Source organism: Ictalurus punctatus, chromosome 7 (genome assembly GCF_001660625.3).
Source record: "Ictalurus punctatus breed USDA103 chromosome 7, Coco_2.0, whole genome shotgun sequence".
Taxonomy (NCBI): Eukaryota; Metazoa; Chordata; class Actinopteri; order Siluriformes; family Ictaluridae; genus Ictalurus; species Ictalurus punctatus.
Genome location: NC_030422.2, coordinates 10472766 through 10493605, shown reverse-complemented (window position 1 = coordinate 10493605; position 20840 = coordinate 10472766). Strand labels below are relative to the sequence as shown.

Below are 20840 nucleotides of genomic sequence, written 5' to 3'. Positions count from 1 at the left end.
TATGTATTTATTTATTTTCTTCGTTATACGACTTTTATTTTGAAAGACCTGTCGCTTGACCTGAGACCTGTATTTTTTCCTCCCCAAACGACGCCATATTGAATATCGAGGCTACATACTCAGCACTACCGAAGCCTATATGTAGTGCACTTGTGTAGAGTGTAGAACGTTATTTGGGATTGTGCCATCTCCAGCACTCTTTCTCGAGTGCACAGATGGCTTAAAAAAGACGACTAAAGCACTAAACGTAAGAAGAACGATTTGTTTGATGTTTTTGCTTAAAAAAATACATAATTAATAACTCGATAATGCGATAACAATAAAACTAACATTTCTACATGAACATAAGACATGAAATATGGTGGCGCTGATAGCTAGCTGGCTAATTTGTAGCTGAGGGGTTTTTATTTATTTAAAATTTACCCTCTTCATTCAAGTTATTACCAGCTAAGCTAAAATGAAGTAACAATATTATTATTATTATTATTATTATTAATAATTATCGCGTCAGCGTGTTGTATATTTAAAATCTGCACAGATTCGTGATTGCTCTCCTCCAATGCGCCACCGGTTAAATCCCAAACGCCTCCTTATTCCCTATATATGTGCACTAAACAGCGCGTGCATGTAACGGTTTCTACACTATAACAAGGGCACTAAAATTCCAACATGGCGCCGTTTGAAACACAGCTTGAGCTTCCTGCGTATAAGGAGAAAGAACATGGTGAATGAAGTGAGTTCTTTGGGTTGAAACGTGATTACAGAAGTTCATCACCACCCCTGCAGTGGAAACATGTAAGACACGTTTGTGACAGAGTTAATGCAGCTGACAAGTAATGGAAGCGTACGGCTGTCCATGAGACTGGAGGGAAAAATGTTGATGTATACATAATACGTACATGTTGTGTGTGTGTGTATATAGTGAGAGATTTTAACGTTTTGCATGTTTCGTGCACGCCCTTAGGTCGAGCCAGAGCCGAGGAACGTCGACGATGGTGTGAACATGGCAGCATGGCGGAGGACGTGCTCAGAGACGCCTCGCTGTCCTTAAAGACGGCCGTCCTGCGTGCGGCGGACCTTCCTCTGTCCGTCTTTTCCTCCCTTCCACAGGTGAGAAACTCTCGTGCACGTAGGTGTAGGAGTAGCATCTTCTTCCTTTTCGGCTCCTCCGTGTCTCACACTCTCTCTCTCTCTCTCTCCCTCCCTCCGTCCCTCTGCCTCTTTGAGCAGGTGAGCCTGAGCTCTGGCACCAAGAAGCTTGTGGCGGTTGCAGCATTCGGCGCCTTCTCTGTCCTCTTCCTCGCCCGTCGCTTCAGGAGGCGGAAAGGGAAGAAAAAAGTGCTGCAGGAGCAGAAGAGGTCTGACTTCCTCTCCACGCTTCCACCACTGAAAGGTAGCAGCTGCGTTGTGCCACTTTCACACCGTAGTAATTATCGTTCGTAACATCCCGAAGACGATTCCTCGGTCTCAGAAATGCTCACCTTTACCTCCAGCGCCTCGAATACTAGTTAATCACATTCACTGGATTTCTCCTCACAAGGTTTTCTTTAAACACGCAACTTCTTCCAGATGCTGCTTGCACCCGTCCGAACCTCAGTTTGTCTCTCAACTCGAAGAGTGGCTTTTCCCGTCACGCGGCGTCTAACGGTGGCTTGCAGAGCAAACTTTCCGGCTCCCTGCAGAGTCTGACCTCGGTAAAACATCTTCTCTCCGTGTGTTTTTCTCGTATTTATTTGCACGACACTTTCTCCTGTTCAGTTACGAGCGCTTGACCTCTTCACTTTCCCATAAAACAAGTTCTCGTTCTCACAAAAACGCGCAACGCTCTCGCATTTGCACACACACAAAAAAAAAAGCTTTCGTGTGAAACGTTCCACGAAATGCTCTCGTTCCTACAAAATCATCTCGCACTCCAACGTTCACTCGTTCACGTTCAATTAAAAGCGGTCATATTCTCACAAAACTCTCACCTTCCACAAAAAACGCTCTCGCATTCCTCTCCTCCCGAATTTTTTTTTTCACATGAACACATGCACTCGCATCCCAACAAAACATGCTCACATCACCATGAACCATACTTGCGTTCCACAAACGCACTCGCATTCCAATATATTATACTTGCAATCACACACAATGCTCTCATTCTCTCACAAAACACTCGCATTCTCACAAAACATTCACATAAAACTTTCTCGTGTTCAATTAAAGCTTCTCGCGTTCACACAAAATGCTCTCGCATTCACACAAAACGGTCTCTCTTTGTCACATTCACGCAAAGCTCTCACACAAAAAACACTCTGGCATTCGCAAAAATGCACTCACATTCACACTAAACGGTCTCTCTTTCATACAAAACACGTAATGCTCTCACACAAAAAGCTCTTGCTTTCACAACAACCCACACACATTAACACGCAGCACTCTCACATTCACAGAAGCGCTTCATGCTTTTTTTTGTGTTTGTTGTGTTTTTGTGTTGTGTTTTTGTTTTGTTTTTTTGTTTTTTTTTTATTTAATGAAAACCAATATTATGCCACAACGTATTGAGGTACAGATATCACACCGGGTTGTTCCGTCACCACGTGGTTTTAAATATCCGTTTCCCTCAGGTGAAGAGCGTGAACTCTTGCAGCGACGGCACCAACGAATCGGCTTGCTGGGATGGAATGGACGACGGCGGCGATCTACGCAACGTCGCCACGACTCCAGAAAACCTCTACATGATGGGTAAATGTGTTTTATTCCTCTTATACCGCAGCGATTTCCCAACTGTTTAGTATTGCGGAACGTTCAAGGTTCTTGAATCTTACGCACTCAGGTATGGAGTTGTTCGAGGAGGCCCTGCGACGCTGGGAAGAGGCGCTAAATTTCCGCAGCCGGCTGGCCGACGACGAGGCCGAGTGCTCTTCTGTAAAACTGGGAGCCGGAGACGCTATCGCAGAGGAGACCGTAGAGGTAAGCGACCTATATAGATGTGGTTTACGCGTTATCGCAGCGGTTCAGCTGCATGCGCTTGTAGGTGCTCACGGCTTGTCACGTTTTCAAACAGGACATCATCAGCGGTGAGTTCATCCGTAAGCTGGAGTCTCTGCTGCAGAGGGCGTACAGACTCCAGGAGGAGTTCGAAGGAGCGCTGGGGTTCACGGCGCCGTCTTCGCACCACAGCAGTGAGTCGATACCTACAGAAATGCAGGAAGGACCTGGGTTTTTTTTTCCCCCAGTAAGCGGGGGTAGGCGCTGTTAACGGGGTGTGAAATCTAACGCTTGTCTGTCTGGTAGTGAAGCACACGGAAGGCTCTGTGAGGGAGGATTTGGATGACTCGTGTTGGAGAGACACCGTGAGCATCGGCTCCACCGACTCGTTCGTGTCCGCTGCAGAGGTGGGCGTTGTCAGAATTCGTTTCTGTAGCCATGTTGTCCTCGAAAACTGATTTGTTCCCTGTCTTTCGCAGCTGTCTGAGCATAAGAATGCCTTGGGTCTCAGCTCTCTCTGCCGTTACCCGTTCTACGAGGAGGCTCTGCAGATGGCCGAGGACGGGAAAATATCCTGTAGAGTTCTCCGGTGAGACCCAGAACCAGGATCGCACGAGAGACAGTTGATCTGATGCCTCATTCGAACAAAAATACTCACCGGAAATGCTCGTTTAGTTAGTTTTACATGGTTAGAAATGTACATAAAAATGCTCATCTTTGCTAGTTTGACCTAGATCTCACTTTGTAGAGTTTTCCGTGCGAGAGGTAAAACTGTGCACTGTGTAAAAGTGTATGCGAGTGTGTTCTGTGGAAATGCGAGAGTGTTTTGTATGGTTTAGGGGAATTGAAGGTTTGTAACTGCAAGTACATTGTGTAAATGCGAGAGTGTTTCGTAGGATTGCAAGTACGTTTTGTGTGAATGCGAGTGTGTTTTTGTGGGAATCGGAGCATTTTGTGTAAACGTGAGGGTGCTTTCTGTGAATGTGAGTATTTTGTAGTTATACAAAAGTTCATTTTGTGTGAATGTGAGAGTGCTTCATAGGAATGCAAGTGCTTTGAATGGGAACGCAAGCAATTTTTGTGGGAATCTGAGCGTTTTGTGTAAATGCGAGTGCGTTTCGAATGCGATTCATTTTGAATGAAAGTAGGAATTTTTTTAGAATGAGGTTGCTTTTTATGCGAATGCAAGGGTTTTTGTGAGCTCTTTTTTTGTTTTGTTGCAAATGCGAGTGTGTTTTTGTGAATACGAGAGCGTTTAGCAGGAATGCAGTTGTGTTTTGTGGGAACGTGAACATTTTTTTTGAGGGGGAGGCAAGAGCATTTTGATTGAATATGAGAGCATCTTTGTGGGAATGTAAGCGGTTTCAGATTAAATCAGATACCGTATTGGGAATATGAGGACATTTTTGGAGATGCGAGAGTTTTCGTGTAAAAGCGTTTTTTTTTTTTTTTCTTTTCATTTAATGAATGCGAGAGCATGGGAATGTGAGGACATTATTTCGGGGAATCTGAGAGAATTTTTCAATATGTGAGAGACTTTTGTTCATATGTGAAAGGCAAACTAGAGAATGTGAGTGCGTATTTGTAGGAATTTTAAATGGTAAAGTTTGATTAGTATAGTATTGTGTCTACGTTTCTTGTATTCATTTTGAAACTGCTGTTCTGCGTGATTGACAGATGCCGACTTTGTATGATTGAACTCTTTACACGATGATCCGCTAATTCTTTACTGTTTTTTTTTTTTCTTCATCTAATTAAGAACCGAGATGCTTGAATGCCTTGGAGACACAGATTTCCTCGCCAAGCTGCACTGCATCCGCCAGGCTTGTCAGGTACAACGACGTTTTCTCCGATCTACTTAACTAATCCACTTAAAATGGCTTTCTAGAGGCACCCAGTCAGGCTGTGTAATGAATTGCTGCTCTGTTAAGGTCATTCTCCAAGAAATATCGACCCGGAAGTTTCTGGCTGACACGGGGAAAAAGATCTTGTCCTCAATAATTGTGAAAGCCAGCAAGGTGAGTGTTTTTGTTTTAATCTATTACTCTGATTGATGTTCAGTAGATCTATGCCTGCTGAGATAATGTTTGGGCTTGGCAGAACCCTAAGAGATTTGAGGAAGTTTATGAAGAGATGATTGGCTTCCTAGAGCAGAGGGAGCATTGGGAGAACACCGAGGCTGAGCTCTCTACGAGAGGGGTAAGTCATTTCTCATTAAAGACTCATTAAATAGAGCAACTTAACATCATTTTCAATGGGTTTTTTGTTGTTGTTGTTTTTAGGTTAAGCATTTAAACTTCTACGACATCGTCCTCGACTTTATCCTAATGGATTCTTTTGAGGATCTGGAGAATCCGCCCATGTCCATTACGAATGTCGTTAACAACCGCTGGCTTAACAACGCCTTCAAAGAAACTGTACGTCAAAAAGATTTGTGTGCATTCACCTTCAGGTGCTAGCTCAGCTTATTAATGTCTTTTCTCCCTGCAGGCGGTAGCATCAAGCTGCTGGTCTGTTCTAAAGCAGAAGCGACAACATGTGAAGGTACGGTTTCTGAGAACACTGCTAGTCATGCTAGCTGTCCCGCTTAGTAAGGGAATCGTTCGCTCTGGGATTTAGCGAATGCGGAAATGGACGCAAAATTAAGGAAACTCCGCAATATCCAGAGATTTGGGCCAAGATGCGTCATGTGACATCATCACAATGCATCATGTGATGTTATGTCATCGCAACACATGTTCAGCCAAAGCCCTCTTCGATTCATGTCAAACATGAACACGGCTAAAAGGTCTCATTTACCAACAAACATCAGTGCGAAACATTTCCCAGCCAATGGGAAGCTGGCCATGAACTCCACAACAGTGCTGTCTTTGACATTTTTGTAAACAAATTAGTGGCTTAACAAATTTTTTTGTTGTTGTTTTTTCAGGATCAGGATGGTTTTATCGCTCACTTCTACATGGTGTGTGAGCACATCAGCCCCGAGTTAGCGTGGGGTTTCCTGGGGCCTAAAAGCCCCCTGCATGACTTCTGCCTCTTCTTCAAGGTGTGATGTTTAGACAGTGCGTTTTGACTCTACGCCAAATTTCAACGTCACGCTTTTAACGTTTGGTTCTGTTCCCGCAGGAGCAGGTGCTGCTCTTCCTGAAGGACATCTTTGATCTGGAGAAGGTGCGTTACTCCAGCGTGGACACCCTGGCTGAAGACGTACTGCACCTGCTGCACTACCGAGCTGAGTTGCTCCTGAGCTACTCGTGCTCTGACTGCGCCCCACCACACTAACGGCTGCGTCGGCACGATGCCCCAACTGATGTCCGGCGCCCTGCCTGAGACCTGGGTGCAGTGAGCAACTCTCCAGCAATTCATAATTTTATCCGTCCTTGAAGAGGAAGAACATGTTCTCACAATCAGTGCATTGTTTTTGACTTGTCTGTATCGATAAAGGTCGAAGTGTAGCATGTAACGGAGTGAAACTATTAGTATGTGCTGCTCTATTTAGAGTGATCACACTTGGTATTTACATAAATTATTTATTTTATATCTGTTTTTATTCTTGAAATGATTGCAAGCGAATAGGTCCCAAAACGTGATCGAATGAGTGCTGGGAATTGGATCGAATGTCCTTTCGAAAAGGTCCTACCTCTGGCTAGAATTGTCCTTAATCAATACGCCCTTATTGCTTTTGATGGATGAACCAGAAATTTGGGCTTTTAAGAGTGTCGTCCACCCCCCAAGACTGCGTACTGTACAGCAGTGGAGGACATTATATCATTGTTACAACAATAAGCTTTATTGTTAGCACCTTTTATCGTGTTCTCAAGTTTGAAGTAAATGTTGGATGTGTTTTTTCTTCTTTTTTTATTGAAAATTTTAACAAATTTTAGCACAGATCGTTCTTTAATCCTGACTTGACTGCGTGACTGTCATTGTGTCAAAAGGGGTGGAGCTTAAGTTAAATTAGCCACTTGCAAACTTGATCATATGACACAACTACTAGCTTCTGTTTCCTTTACAGGTTCATCTCAAAAAAAATTATATTGTGGTGAAAGTTCCCCCCCCCCCCCCCCCTGTAATTTAATTCAAAAAGTGGAACTTATATATATTCGATATATTCTAGATTTATTACACAAAGTGAAATATTTCAAGCCTTTAAAAAAAAAAAAAAAAAATTTAATCTTGATTCTGACTTACAGCTCACTAAAATTAAAAATCAAATATCTCAAAATATTAGAATAAAGAATTTATAGTACAGTAATGTCGACCTGAGAAGAGCTCTAATCAGCTGATTAATTCAGAACACCTGCAAAGGCTTCCTGAGCCATTAATCTCTCAGTCTGGTTCAGTACACACAACCACAATCACCGGGAAGATGAAAGTCAATGTGTTTAATTTGGAAATCAAGGTCCCAGAGTCTGGAGGAAGACTGGAGAGGCACTCTTGAAGTCCAGTGTGAAGTTTCCACAGTCAGTGATGATTTTGGGGGGGGGGTCATGTCATCGGCTGGTGTTGGTCCACTGTGTTTTCTCAAATCGAGAGTCAATGCAGCGTCTACCAGGAGATTTTAGAACACTTCATGTTTCCATCTGCTGACGAACTTTATGGAGATGTTGATTTCCTTTTCCAGCAGGACTCGGCACCTGTCCACAGTGTCAAAACTACTAGTAACTGGTTTGCTGAGCATGGTATTACTGTGCTCGTTTGGCCAGCCGACTCGTCTGACCTGAACCCCACAGAGAGCCTACGAGAGACACCAGACCCAACAATACAGACGAGCTGAAGGCCGCTATCAAAGCAACCTGGGCTTCCCGAACACCTCAGCAGTGCTACAGGCTGATCGCCGCCATGCCGCATTGATGCAGTAATTCCTGCAACAGGAGCCCCGACCAAGTGTCGAGTGCATAAATTAACATACTTTTCAGAAGGTTGACATTTCTGTATTATAAATTCTTTATCCTAATATTTTGAGATACTGGTTTACACTCACATTTAGCAACCTCAACATTATTTCAGCTAGCTAGTTAATCTTACCCGTCACTAGCTTGCTAATTAGTACTAGCTAACTAATAATGATTGTCATTAAAATCGGGAGTTGGTTCAATAATGCTTGTTAAATTACCGTGGTGAAGTTCTATACTCAGATTTATGATTAACTGATCAAAACAATTTAATCTAAGCTCCACCTTTGTTAATACATTAATGCCAGAATGTGAGCTTAAACTGCCTGTTCGGTTGTTAAGCTAAATGCTAAATATTTATGCTAAAAGAACTTGGATGTATTTTGTCTAAGTATCAAATTATTTTTCTGTAAAAACTGTCCAAAGGTTGTGCTGCTACAATGTCAAATTTATGAGTTAATAAAAGGCCAATGGAAAGTGTTTTAACTGTGAGAACAACTATTACGAAGCAAAATTTTATAACAAGTTTTGTTGTTTGGCATGGTACCTAAAACTGATGGGAAATGTGTTTAAGGAAGTTTTATGCAACACTTAATGCTGAATACCAGTACTACTTTTGGGTCCTACACACCATGCATTTTTCTGATTCATTCTTTGGGCATGAGCTGAGATCGTTAGCCATTATGTGAGGTGCTTACCGGCGACCATTTTGGTTCCATTTTAACCAAAGACATCCAATGACAGTCATCTAAAATACACCAAAAACAGGACAGCTACAAATTTAACAATTTTAATGCACTTGTTCTAATAAGGTATTGTTTCTATAGTAAGAAGTCATTCACTGGGACTTGTATGGCTGACAATGTACACAATCTAAGGCAAATAGTAAACGGAAGGTAGAAACATGTATAATAATTAACTGATACGGTGAAGCTTTATGTGAGGAAATGTTTGTTTAAGATCTGCGGAAGGAGTCTCCAGTGTCAGTGTTTGCCTGTAAGGTTTCTGCCATGGGACACTTCAGAACAGAGGACTTTGCACTTTCAGGTTTATTGGTAACAAATATGTTGGCTGGACACATCCTCAGAAATTAATGTTGCGCGTCTGCGTGGTGGCAGCGTCATATTTCCAGAGCCAGTAGTGTGCGGAGTTTGCATGTTCTCCCCGTGCTGTGGGGGTTTCCTCCCCAAGTCCAAAGACATGCATGGTAGGCTGATTGGCATGTCCAAAGTGTCTAGTGTATGAACGGGTGTGTGAATGTGTATGTGAAGGCATTGGGATTTGTACCTCGTCCAGGGTGTACCCCGCCTTGTGCCAGATGCTCCCTGGGATAGGCTCCAGGTTCCTCACAACCCTGTAGGATAAGCGGTATAGAAAATGTATGGATGGAGGACGTAAAGTATATCTGCAACCGTATCACTGCTGCAAGTGATAACAGGAACTTTTCTCACAGATGTTCCAGAACATTAAATGTAACTATAAAGGGATAGAAGTTATGATGTTTATTTAATTTTTTTTAAACAAATTATTGTTGGTGGGAGTTGGTATAAGAGGAATAAAACACTTCAGGATGTGCTTATTTTTAACAGAAAAACAATAAACCTGTTTTTTTTTTTTTTAAACAGTAACTCTGTTTCAACACACCACCCTGACATTCAGTGCGTTTACATGGACAACAATAATCCACTATTAACCTGATTAAGACAATACTCTGATTAAGAAACTACCATGTAAACGGCAATTTTTAATTCAGTTAATCCGATTAAGGTCATAATTGAAGTGTAAACAAATTGAATGAAGACATTTGGAGTACTCCTGTTTTAGTCGCGTTATCGACGTGTATTACAGACACGTAAACACCTTAATCACACTATTAATGACGTGTGAGAGTTTTCACCACAAGACACGGCAGTGCTCAACCGTTTTACGGCAAACAAGAGAGCACGGCTGCGTCCCAAACCGCATACTTGCCTACTATAGGCCTGTAGTAGGAGAAATACATGTATCTTGGCTACTATATAGACGGTAAGTACGTTTGGGACGTAGCCTACGACTTCAAGCAGTTGTCTATTTGCATGTACAGCATGACAAATAATTAACCACACTTAAAGAGTTTGTAAAAAAATAAATAAATAAATAAAAACACCCAAACCTGTATGTTGATACGTGAAATTCTGGAGGGACGGCGGGGACGTAAAGACGTGCTGTTAAACGAACTATGTTCTATAACATGTAAAATGGGAACAGGAATTTTCTAAAAGCAATTCATGTAAACACCTTAATCACAATATTGTCTTACTCAGATTAAGGTCAATAATTAGATTACTGCTATCCATGTAAACGTAGTCATTGATTATTTCCCTCAGGAAATAAATATTCGTCTGAGACTTAAGACTTTTTTTTTTTAACGTTTTGTACAAACTCAGGTTTTGCTCTTCAATTCTAACTATGCTAATCCTTTTCCCATCCCCCACATAACCGGAAGTCGCGGCTTTCTGTACGCGCGCCCCCTCCAGGCGCGAGGCTGCATTCGTGTCGCAGTTAGACTTTTTCCGCCTTGTGGTCTGAGCCGCGCGGCCATTATTCTCCCCCACACACGACTTCTCCTCAAACATGGCCGATTACGGGAGCGTGGCGCCGCCGTCCTCAAACTCCGGCGGAGGAATGAACGACGCTTTTAAAGACGCGCTGCAGCGGGCGAGACAGGTGAGCGACTAATTCGATAACTGTAAACATATTTCCCAGCTTTAAAAAAACAACAACTATCAAACCCTAGTTTCTTGTAAACTACTTTACAAAGCAGCGCACTGCACTGCTATGGCTACATTCCAATTCGCGTCTACTTTATTTCCAAGTGCACTACGTAGTGTACTAAACGTATCCGTGTATACAGGTATACGTAGTGCACTCTAAAACTAGTACGGGTGGATTCTGGACGTGGCCCTTGTCGATCATGGGCCTGCTAATGGGACAGCGGATTGCAACAAAGGAGACGCTAAAGGCCCCGGATGTTTCAATACAAGTTGGCCGTTATTGCAATTTTCTCGTTCAAATTTTTTTTATGCAGTGTATATTTTAAAAAAAATCAGTGTGAAAAATGTATCAAACAAATTATTAGCTATAGTTAAACTTGAGCTATAAGTATAGCTAACTAGCTTTGCGTGCTAACATCCTCACTGACGAGCTCTAAATGAATACAGGTTATTGGTGTTTTTCCTTTTTAAATATAGGCTCGAAATGGCTAAAATGTAAAAGTTCTCACAAGCTGGCTAACATAGCTAGCTCTAGTAAGATAGCTTGCTATTAAATTAGCAATGGGCCAATTTATTCCGCTACCTCAGACGGAGGCCTTGTTAGCACGCGCACCGCGTGAACTAAAAGGATGGTTTGTTTTTTTTATTTCATTCTTTTGGCTTTCCAGATAGCAGCTAAAATCGGAGGCGATGGCGTGAATCCACCCCCTGCCGCCAACGAGTTTGCGTATGGAGGGCAGAAAAGGCCTTTGGAAGACGGCGGTAAGTTCCCACTCAATTTTTTTAAAGGAACTAAGAGTTCCGGAACTCCTCCTGAACAAGCACTACAAAGTAGCGTTGCTCCATTCGTTCAACCGAATCTTTTCTTTAATGACTCATTTGAGATGAAGCGACTCTGTCGTGAATCGTTCTGTACGATATCTGGAAAATAATATAAATATTATTATTCTAAATTACACTGATTTACACTTCGTCTCGATTCAATTGTTACTTCTAGTGACAAGTTGATTGCGCATTGCAATACTGTATGTTTTTATTTTTTAATAATATTTTTTTTACTGCACTGTTTTCTGGCAATAGTTTAAATGTATTTTTTATATATATAAAATATTGCTCATTTCTAATGCTAGACCTGGAAAAACTAATTCATTCGGTTTTTTAAATGGGATTTGGGATTCTCGACAACTATTTTCCAATAAACCGCTGATACTGGAGACTCCTTCGTTCTATAAACGTTAAACACGGTATACCTCTCTCTCTGTTAGTAAACAAGATATCGTATTCAGACGAGTGCGTTAATATAACCCTGTGTTATTTTGGTATAGAGTGTTCACATCGCCGTTTTGTTTTTTTACTCTACAGATCAGCCAGAAACAAAGAAAGTCGCAAGTGATCGTAAGCGTTTATTTTATTTTAGTTCCAAAATATTGATCATGAAGCTTTAGTGTTGCTTTGATTATTAGACATTGTGTAACTTGTTTTTTTTGTTGTCCCCCCCCCCCAGCTTTTGCTGCAATGGGTGGAATGGCAGGTCTTCCAAGGTGAGGTACACTACATTTGTATAGTAGCGGTTGGAGCAACGTTCTTTTTTTTTTTTTTTTTTGGTCTTTTTTTTAAAATGCACGAGTCTTATCTGATTTACTCACCCAGGCCTACATCAGAGGAGTTCAAGGTTCCAGACGGCATGGTCGGATTCAGTGAGTATATTTTGTATTATGTAAGATCCCAAGATGTCCGGGTCGTTCGTATTTTTATCTGTAGTTTTGCAGAGGCTTAATCGTTGAGCTTTTTGTCTGTCTAGTTATCGGAAGAGGAGGAGAGCAGATTTCAAGGATACAGCAGGAATCGGGATGCAAGATACAGATTGCTCCAGGTGATACGACCAGCTAATAGAATTCCCCCTTTTTCTGTAAGACTTCCACACAACCAGGATGTTTTTATTTGTTGTTTTCATCTTTTTACAGACAGCGGCGGCATGCCTGATCGCTGTGTGACGTTAACGGGCTCTCCAGATTCCATCCTGTGAGTGTGCACGCAGACACGAGGGGCAACGTGGTTATAAGTCTACGAGCCGGCAGTGTGCATATTGAGAGATTTTTCTTTTCTGTGTTAATTAACAGGACTGCAAAGAGGTTGCTGACGGAGATTGTGGAAAAGGGCAGGCCGACTCCGTTTCACCACAGTGATGGGCCTGGGATGTCAGTGCAGGAAATTATGATCCCGGCTTCCAAAGCAGGCCTCGTCATCGGAAAGGGAGGAGAGACGATCAAACAGTTACAGGTGAGTGAGTTACCCGATTTAGTTTGTTTCGTGTGTGTTTAAAGAAAAAAAAAAGTCAGACTTGTTGCTTGTGTTTTTTTTGTTTTTTTAAAATCAGCACAAAATTCTGAGTTCTGAATTGCAGGAGCGAGCCGGAGTCAAGATGGTAATGATTCAGGACGGGCCTCAGAACACCGGGGCAGACAAACCGCTCAGGATTTCTGGGGATCCTTTTAAAGTTCAGGTAAGTTCACACCACACACAGAGAATTAAAGAAGATTGAATTGTCACTGTCCAGATCAGTAGTGTGAACGTTTTTGAATTTCAGCAAGCTAAAGACATGGTAATGGACCTGATCAGAGACCAGGGTTTCAGAGAGCAGAGAAGCGAATACGGATCCCGGATGGGTGGCAGCGTAGGAGAAGGTTTGGATGTAAGTTGTGATGTTGGAGAGTTTACGGTCACAATACTCTGTGTTCAGGGTTTAAAGATTAACATTTGGTTTGCTGTTCGATCTCCAAGGTTCCCGTGCCGCGCTTCGCAGTGGGGATCGTGATCGGCAGGAACGGCGAAATGATCAAGAAGATCCAGAACGACACGGGTGTTAAGATTCAGTTCAAACCAGGTTTGTCTAGGTTTATGCTGGTGTGAAAAATAGCTACACCCGTGGTATCATCCGTGTGTAACCCGTGACTTCCGGGTTTTATCCTGACTCGTAGATGACGGCACCACGCCAGACAGGATCGCTCAGATCATGGGTCCCCCTGATCGGGCGCAGCACGCAGCCAGTATCATTACAGACCTGTTGCGCAGCGTGCAGGCCGGCGGCCCGCCAGGCCCCGGGGGCAGGGGCAGAGGTCGTGGCCACGGTAACTGGAATATGGGCCCACCAGGGGGCCTGCAGGAGTTCTCCTTCACCGTTCCCACCGTTAAGACCGGTCTCATTATCGGCAAAGGTCAGTCCTGCTTTAGTTCCAAATTAGAGGAAAATATCAATATTCCAGCTCCATCTAACCCTAACGGTTTATAACACTATATAAATCTCCATGCACTGCCCCAACACCCCCACCCCCACCCCATCTACAGGAGGTGAAACGATTAAAAGCATAAGCCAGCAGTCCGGCGCAAGGATAGAGCTGCAGAGGAACCCTCCTCCCAACGCCGACCCCAATATAAAGATGTTCACTGTGCGTGGGAACCCACAGCAGATCGACTACGCCAGACAGCTTGTCGAAGAGAAGATCGGGGTGAGTTTAAAAAAGAAAGAAATTGTAAAACATTGTTTCTTTTGTTTCATCTTGTACATAACTGACAGGTTTGTACGTGTGTGCGCTTAGGGTCCTGTCAGCCCCATGGGTGGACCTCACGGACCACCGGGGCCGCATGGAGGCCCCGCACCGCATGGTCCCCCAGGCCCGCCTGGACCTCCTGCGCCTATGGGACCTTACAATCCCGGGCCTTACAACCAGGGGCCTTCTGGACCACAGTAAGAGTTTTGACTTTTGTGTATTGTTTGGGGATATGAACAATAAGAGTTGTGTGGCTTCACCTTTTCCTTGGTTGTTCGCAGTGGTCCTCCAGGGCCGTACCAACCTCAGGGCTGGGGTAACGGTTACCCTCACTGGCAGCAGCAGGGCCAGCCTGATCCCAGTAAGTGGCTTTATTTCTCTCTTTTTTTTTTTATTTTTGCGTTTGCTTTGCTGTTATTACTTTTGTAGAACGAGGTAACCCGACACGCTGTTTATTACGACGTACAGACAAAGCAGCAGCGGATGCTAATGCAGCAGCGTGGGCCGCCTATTACGCTCAGTACCAGCAGCAGCCCCAGCCCCAGGCGCCCATGACGCCCACCGCCGCCGCCCCTGGAACCGCTCCATCCAACGGTCAAGGTTTAAACATCATTTCCTATTCTAACACCACACCCCCCTCTACATTACACAGGTTCAGAGATCAACTCCAAAAGACCCACACCACCATTACATCAGCAGTGTAGCAAGTTGTATGTGTAGTTAAATTTCCCTTCTAGTTTTGGGTAATTTTGGGTCAAGCGCAGACTTTTTTTTTTTCCCCCTCCTACTCCCGCATGACGGTTCTCAATTAGTTTGCACCGTTTTTAACAGGTGACCCGCAGGCTCCAGGTCAGAGCGGACAGGCAGATTACACCAAGGCCTGGGAAGAATATTACAAGAAAATGGGTAAATTGTAGTTTTAGATTTTATTCTCCCTCACTCCCCTCCACACCACCAATCACTTCTATCTATCTATCTATTTATTTATTTATTATGAAACCTCAAACTAAACAGCAACAGGGATGTTAACAGCAGCCTTTGGTTTTTAATTCGCAAAAGTCTGTCAGGTTTTGGTTCCTCCACCGAAAGTCCTGCTGTTTACACTCCAGAATTTTCACCTTGTACCTTTTTTTTTCTTTTATTAAAAAATTATTTATTTATTTATTTATTTACGTGCCAGGCATTTGTTTATTGGTATTCAATCCACGTGGGCCTAATAGAATGGCTCCTCTTTGTGAATTTACTACCCATCCTCCTCCACATTGAAACGAGGCAGTATTATGGGTGCGCATGTTTTTAACTTCCTACGAGATGCCTAGATACGTTTCGAGGAGCTTGTGTGCGCTCAGTGGTGTTTTATTGTCCAGAAAAGAAAAAAATAAATAAAACCTCAGGTACACAAAGCAACACAACTCCTAAAGGATTAGTGAATTGTGTGATTTAATTGAAGTCTTCATTTCTTTAACGTGTGCGCTTCTAATAAGGTAAGAAATATATATATTTTTTTGATCACTCAGGTCAACCAGGCCAGCAGCCACAGGACTACACCAAAGCGTGGGAGGAGTACTATAAGAAACAAGGTGAGAGGTGTCGGCATAGGTGTTCTCGTTCGGCAGTGCGCACGGGCAGCTGCGTTCTGTGTTACGGCCCTCTACGGTAGAGCTGCTGTAAATACGGCTGCCCTAGAGCAAGCTAGTGGGTTTCTGCCCCGCCACTCGGAGGCAGTGTGGCCGGGGTCGTTCCCCCTCTTACAGAACCTTTTTGTTTCATGACAAATACACGATCAAGTAGCCTGCTCTGTCAGGTTCTGCTTAAAGTGGTCGTAATCTTCAATCAAAACACGATCAGTCATAAACCAGGAACGCTATCGGTGTCGAGCCCGTGTCTCAATTTTAGTCATTTTGATCCGTTTCTTGCGTCTGTACGTCCTCGTTCTGCTTGAGCGATGGCTACATTTCCATCCGTGGATTTTGGGGTATCGCGTTTAAAATAAATGCTGGGTGGAAACACCAGGTGTGAATAAAATTTTTAAAAAGTGTCTGCTCAATTCAGGCGGTTAATTGTTATTTTTTTTAATTCAATTTGATCATGTGACTTAAATTATTGATGGAGAAATCGACAAGACGAAACGTGTGGGGGTTTTCCAAGAAGATGATCGTTAAAGTATACATGAAACCTTTTGACTGTTTTATGAAGTAAATGGAAGAGCACGATTAATTTATTACATTTCAGGGAAGAGGCACGTGTATTCTTGAACACCTGGGATGGAAATGCTGTGCTGTTTTGTTTTTTTAAGTTATTTATTTCTTTATTTTTGATCGGAAGTCCAATTTTTCGCACAAGTTGAATGTGCACAGATTGGATGGAATCGTAGTGATGGACCGTACGTTCTGTTAGTTCAGACCTTTTCATTCGTTATCGTGAGGTGATGGATTTAGTAGACTAACAATGCCTTATTGTTGTTTTGACTACTCTGGATGGTAACTTACATACTGTCTCGATCACGCGTTACAGGTCAGGCAGCTCCTCAGGCGGCCGGGGCTAGCTCCTCTCAGCCCGGAGGCCAGCCGGACTACAGCGCCGCATGGGCTGAGTATTACCGCCAACAAGCGGCCTACTACGGCCAGGGCGCCTCTCAGCCCATGGGAGCAGCACCACCGGCCCAGCAGGTACACTCCTAATAACATCTATACCCCCGTCGTATAAAGTGATTTGTGGTCTCTCTGTGTGAGTGTGTTTGTGCTTCCCCTCTCCCCCTGTCTCTCTTTCTAACGTTTTTCCTCCACAGCTTCATCAGGCATCCAGGTGCACAACCCAGTGACACGAGACTTAACCAAGCTCTTCTTTCTCCCCCTCTCCTCCTCCACAGGCGTCTTTATCTCTGTAATTAGGTTATGGGGTGGGGCGGGGTAGCAAGTCACTGTTTCTGCTCTTAACATGTTGTGTATTTCTTTATGTATTTCTTCTGCACAGGGCCAGTAATGTGAAGCGGACATAAAGTAAATGCTACCTTGTCGAAAAATGCTACCTTTGTTAAATGTTTGGATGCAGACGCCTCTTGACGAAGATCGTAGTTTCCTTGGTTTTTGCGTTTAAACTAGATTGCAAAGAGAGAGAAAAAAATGGCTCCGGATTGAGAATTCTCCTCCTGTTTTTTTTTTTTTTTTTTGCTCATTTGTTTTTGTAATATTTTTTTTCCTCTTGTATAAAATGAACTGTTTTTAGTGCGGTAAAAATATTGGTCATTCCAGCTCCTGTATCTCATTATGTAGTTCAGAACTCATGTCTATACAAGTGCTCTAGTGCTCTCTCTCTCTCTCTCTCTCTGTATCTCTCTCTCTCTCTCTCTCTCTCTCTCTCTCTCTGTATCTCTCTCTCTCTCTCTCTCTCTCTAAATTTAGTATTATTTTTTTTTGTTTTCTTCATGTAAATGCTCAGTTTTAAAAATGCCTGTTGTGTTTTGCAATAAAACATAATGAAACCTCCTGTGTTGGTAAGTGGGCCGGTAAAAAAAAGAAAAAGTGGGGAAGGTTGACCTTGATTTGTATGTGTATATACTGTTGGTTTTTTTTTTTTTTTTTTTAATGTTTTTGTTCATCATGGGATGGGTGGGTGAAACAGGGATACAATCCACAGACTCAGTCTCTCTTTCTCTCTCTCTCTCCCCCTCTTTCTGTCTAAAGTGACGTTTTTTTGTTTCTCTCCAACTGTCTATACAGCTTTATTATTATTTTTTCCTGGTGTTTTTAGCTACGACATGAAAGGAACTAGTTTGGTTTATTGGCATTTAGTAGGAGTGGCGTAGGCAGGTGTATCTGAGGGAAAGGTGGTGCGAGGATGTATGTGACCCATGCTATGACGTCTTGTTACTCATATAACGTGAGAAACTTTCCCCCTCACAGGCCAGTTTAGGACAGCGGTAAGCAAATATGTCATAAAAGATAATATCACTGCAAGCTGCTTTTTTTTGGTTTTGTTTCTCTCTCCCCCCCTCCCAGGCCAGGTGAGGTGTTTTTTGTATTGCATTATTAAATGTATTTATACAGTTGTGCCCCTTTTTACCGATTCATAAATGCATATTTTTCTGGCAAATGTCTCACTATTTAAAACGCAAAAATGTGGCCTTCTTTTATTTATTTTTTTAAATGCCCACCCTGTTTGGCGTAGTCATGTAGGTGTGTGTTTTTAGGGCTGAGGAGGCTATGCTGTTACCACACCAGTGAAATGAGCCCTCCCGTAAGTACAAAAAAAAAAACCCAATACAGACAGCCCCAGTTTCTTCTGTCAATGCATTGTCTTTGACCAAGTGTAGTGCATAAAGTTGAACTGTACCCTGAATTTGTGAAAGAAAAAAAATTACTTTTTGACTGTGTTTTGGGGTAAGTATGTCTGGGCTGCAGTTTAATGATTGACGTATGAAAATGCCGAAGTCTCTCTTGAGCCTGTGACCTTACCCTAGACTGTTAAGTTCTGTCAAGCAACATTTCAACTGTATTAATCCTTCAATTATGCGCTTATCCATATCTGTGCAAGTTTGACATTGTGTAGTCAGGGCAGCACATGGCGTTAAAACTATTACTACTTTTGCATTAGAAATCAGGGGTGAACAAATCATAAATCTGTTCTTGTTTCTAATCTAGCCCCCACAGATGAAGCATAAAACCTCCAGTTTCCAGAAACCGAGTTTGTTCTCGTTTAATTGTCATGCATATAAAGTAAAACGGCGTTCGCCTCGGACGATGCACGTAGAATTTGGGAATGCCATACTATTTAGAAATGCAAACATATCGTGAAAGTCGGTAAAGGAGTAGGGATGTGTTTCCGTTCTCCGGTTGTGGTTGAACAGACAATATGCTTACATCCCAAATTCGCTTGTCCTGGGAGCCCGGGCTACTGATTTGTCCATCCCTGACGATACGAAATGTTCATCTCGTTTCTTCACAGTGCCATTTGTATGAGTATTAATCGTTGTGCAAGTTTATTATTATTATTATTATTGTTGTTGTTGTTGTTGTTTTGCATTCTGTTTGACCAAGTTAATGAACCACTTAACAATTCAGGCATAAGGCTGTTTGCATTTCCAAAATATGTGGTGTTCGGATGTTGGCAGACTTCTGTTACAATTTTCCAGGCTGTCCTAGATCTTTGCGTGTGACTCAGATTTCTTTGCGAGATTTTTTTTTTCTCTCTCGGAAATATATTGAATAACCCAATGTTGATTGGCGGCACGATGCGCAGCGTCGTCCCCGCACCTTAGGTTCTGCTGCGATAACACAGGTAAGCTTAACCTAAGACACAAAACTGTTTGACCTCTGACTTAAGTCTTGATGTGAATCCGAAATTTTTTGCTGCATTTTCGTTAAGGAATTTCTCTGAATGTTGAACAAGGCCCAATGTTGTATTAATTGCTTTGTTATTGGCAATGTGATATTTATTTTTCTTCCTCCCAAATAGCCTACACATAAATATATAAATATGCAGAATACTTTAAGGATTTCTGTACATGATTGATTGAAATGCTGTTTCCTATATATTTATATATACATATATATATATATATATCTATATCAATGCATATCCATACTGATAGTGTGCTAGTCATTGTTTTAGAGCAAATCGATGGCACTGTAGACTGTATTCCCTGTCTTTACCAATGCTGCATGCAGTTGGATATATATTTTTTAAGAAAAAAAACCCCATTTTTTTAAAAAACCAAAAAGATCTGTTATGGCAATTCTAACTACTCCACTTTCTGAAAGTGTACTCGTGTTATGTATGCTGACATGGTTGAAACCCCTGTGCTGTTGTGGCGCTAATACAAATTGCTGCCTTCATTCTCGCTCACAGTGTTGAAGACGCTGCAGGTGTAGTTCGTAGAATCAGGTCCTCAGCTAGGGTTTGTCCCTAAGGAGGAGTCCTTTGACTGTGTCCTTCTGCTGAACATAGACCGTTCAAGGGCTCCAGTTATAAGGTAAAGCAAAAAGAAATAAAATTAATACCATGAGGAAATCTGTGATTTTTGAAATGTGACGTTCAGGGCAAATGTTGATGCTTATGTCGATGCTAGCGTTTTCACATTGCTGATGAAATGGCTTATGAACTGTTCCATGATATCGTGCACACTTTTGCTGATTTTTGGAGAGGGATTGTAAAATGTGCATCAAATGCCAGATTAGATGGATCATAAACCAGGAACCTTTTTTTATTTTATTATTATTATTATTATTATTATTATTATTATTATTTTTGCATAGCACACTTGCTTGCTCTAGGCAGTTCATTGGAGAGTGTTATGTTGTTGTTCGTTGCTGCATATGTTGTGGTATGCATGCAGTATGCTATGTCCTTCTGAGCAAACTGTCCACAACAGAATTCGTTGCGGGGTGTAGAAAAGAAGACATAATCGGAGGCTATCTGAGAAATGGGGAGCGTGGCCGGGAGGTAAAACACAAACGGTTTCATGTCATATACTGTTGAAACTATGGAATGTATATCCTTTCACGTTTAGGGCTTTGTTGTAGTGTTGTTGTTTTTTTTGTTTTTTTTGCAGAGAATTGTGGGTTTTGACTGTTTGGCATTGTTGACCTGTCGTTCAATAAAATTGTAATGATTTGAAAGGCTCGCCTGTGTGTCAGGTTTAATTTTTTTTCCCCTTTCTTACTCTTTCTAAA

At 42.4% G+C, this 20840-nt stretch overlaps 2 protein-coding genes across 7 annotated transcripts; both read left to right on the top strand.

The window, feature by feature from the left end:
• The first annotated feature begins 104 nt into the window (after positions 1-104).
• Positions 105-8348, top strand: miga1 (mitoguardin 1). The gene is given in 17 exon segments (XM_017471829.3): positions 105-795; positions 965-1110; positions 1231-1393; positions 1570-1694; positions 2610-2727; positions 2819-2955; positions 3050-3167; positions 3280-3380; positions 3453-3562; positions 4733-4805; positions 4905-4991; positions 5074-5172; positions 5256-5390; positions 5464-5517; positions 5903-6019; positions 6100-6237; positions 6239-8348. Coding segments are annotated over 16 exon segments (1755 nt in total). The 5' UTR covers positions 105-795; positions 965-1011; the 3' UTR covers positions 6320-8348.
• A 2059-nt stretch (positions 8349-10407) lies between these two features.
• Positions 10408-20790, top strand: fubp1 (far upstream element (FUSE) binding protein 1). Of its 6 annotated transcripts, XM_047156688.2 has the most exons (20): positions 10409-10574; positions 11290-11383; positions 11984-12016; positions 12126-12162; positions 12272-12318; positions 12423-12494; positions 12586-12643; positions 12742-12901; positions 12999-13124; positions 13209-13313; positions 13403-13505; positions 13600-13836; positions 13967-14127; positions 14218-14366; positions 14451-14530; positions 14638-14769; positions 15001-15075; positions 15687-15749; positions 16684-16838; positions 17143-20790. In XM_047156688.2, exons 1-20 carry the CDS (start codon positions 10482-10484, stop codon positions 17149-17151), a joined length of 1989 nt encoding a protein of 662 aa, XP_047012644.1. In that variant the 5' UTR covers positions 10409-10481; the 3' UTR covers positions 17152-20790. The 6 variants fall into 6 exon arrangements, with proteins under 6 accessions (XP_053537928.1, XP_053537930.1, XP_047012644.1 ...); XM_053681953.1 differs by having other exon boundaries at positions 10408-10574; positions 16684-20790; XM_053681956.1 differs by lacking the exon at positions 15001-15075.
• Positions 20791-20840: the final 50 nt, after the last annotated feature.

Coding starts and splice junctions, on each gene's coding strand:
- fubp1 (XM_053681953.1), top strand. CDS start 10,482: ATGGCCGATTACGGGAGCGTGGCGCCGCCGTCCTCAAACTCCGGCGGA. Junction 12,495..12,585: donor CAAGATACAGATTGCTCCAG/GTGATACGACCA, acceptor ATCTTTTTACAG/ACAGCGGCGGCATGCCTGAT. Junction 15,076..15,686: donor AGAATATTACAAGAAAATGG/GTAAATTGTAGT, acceptor TTGATCACTCAG/GTCAACCAGGCCAGCAGCCA.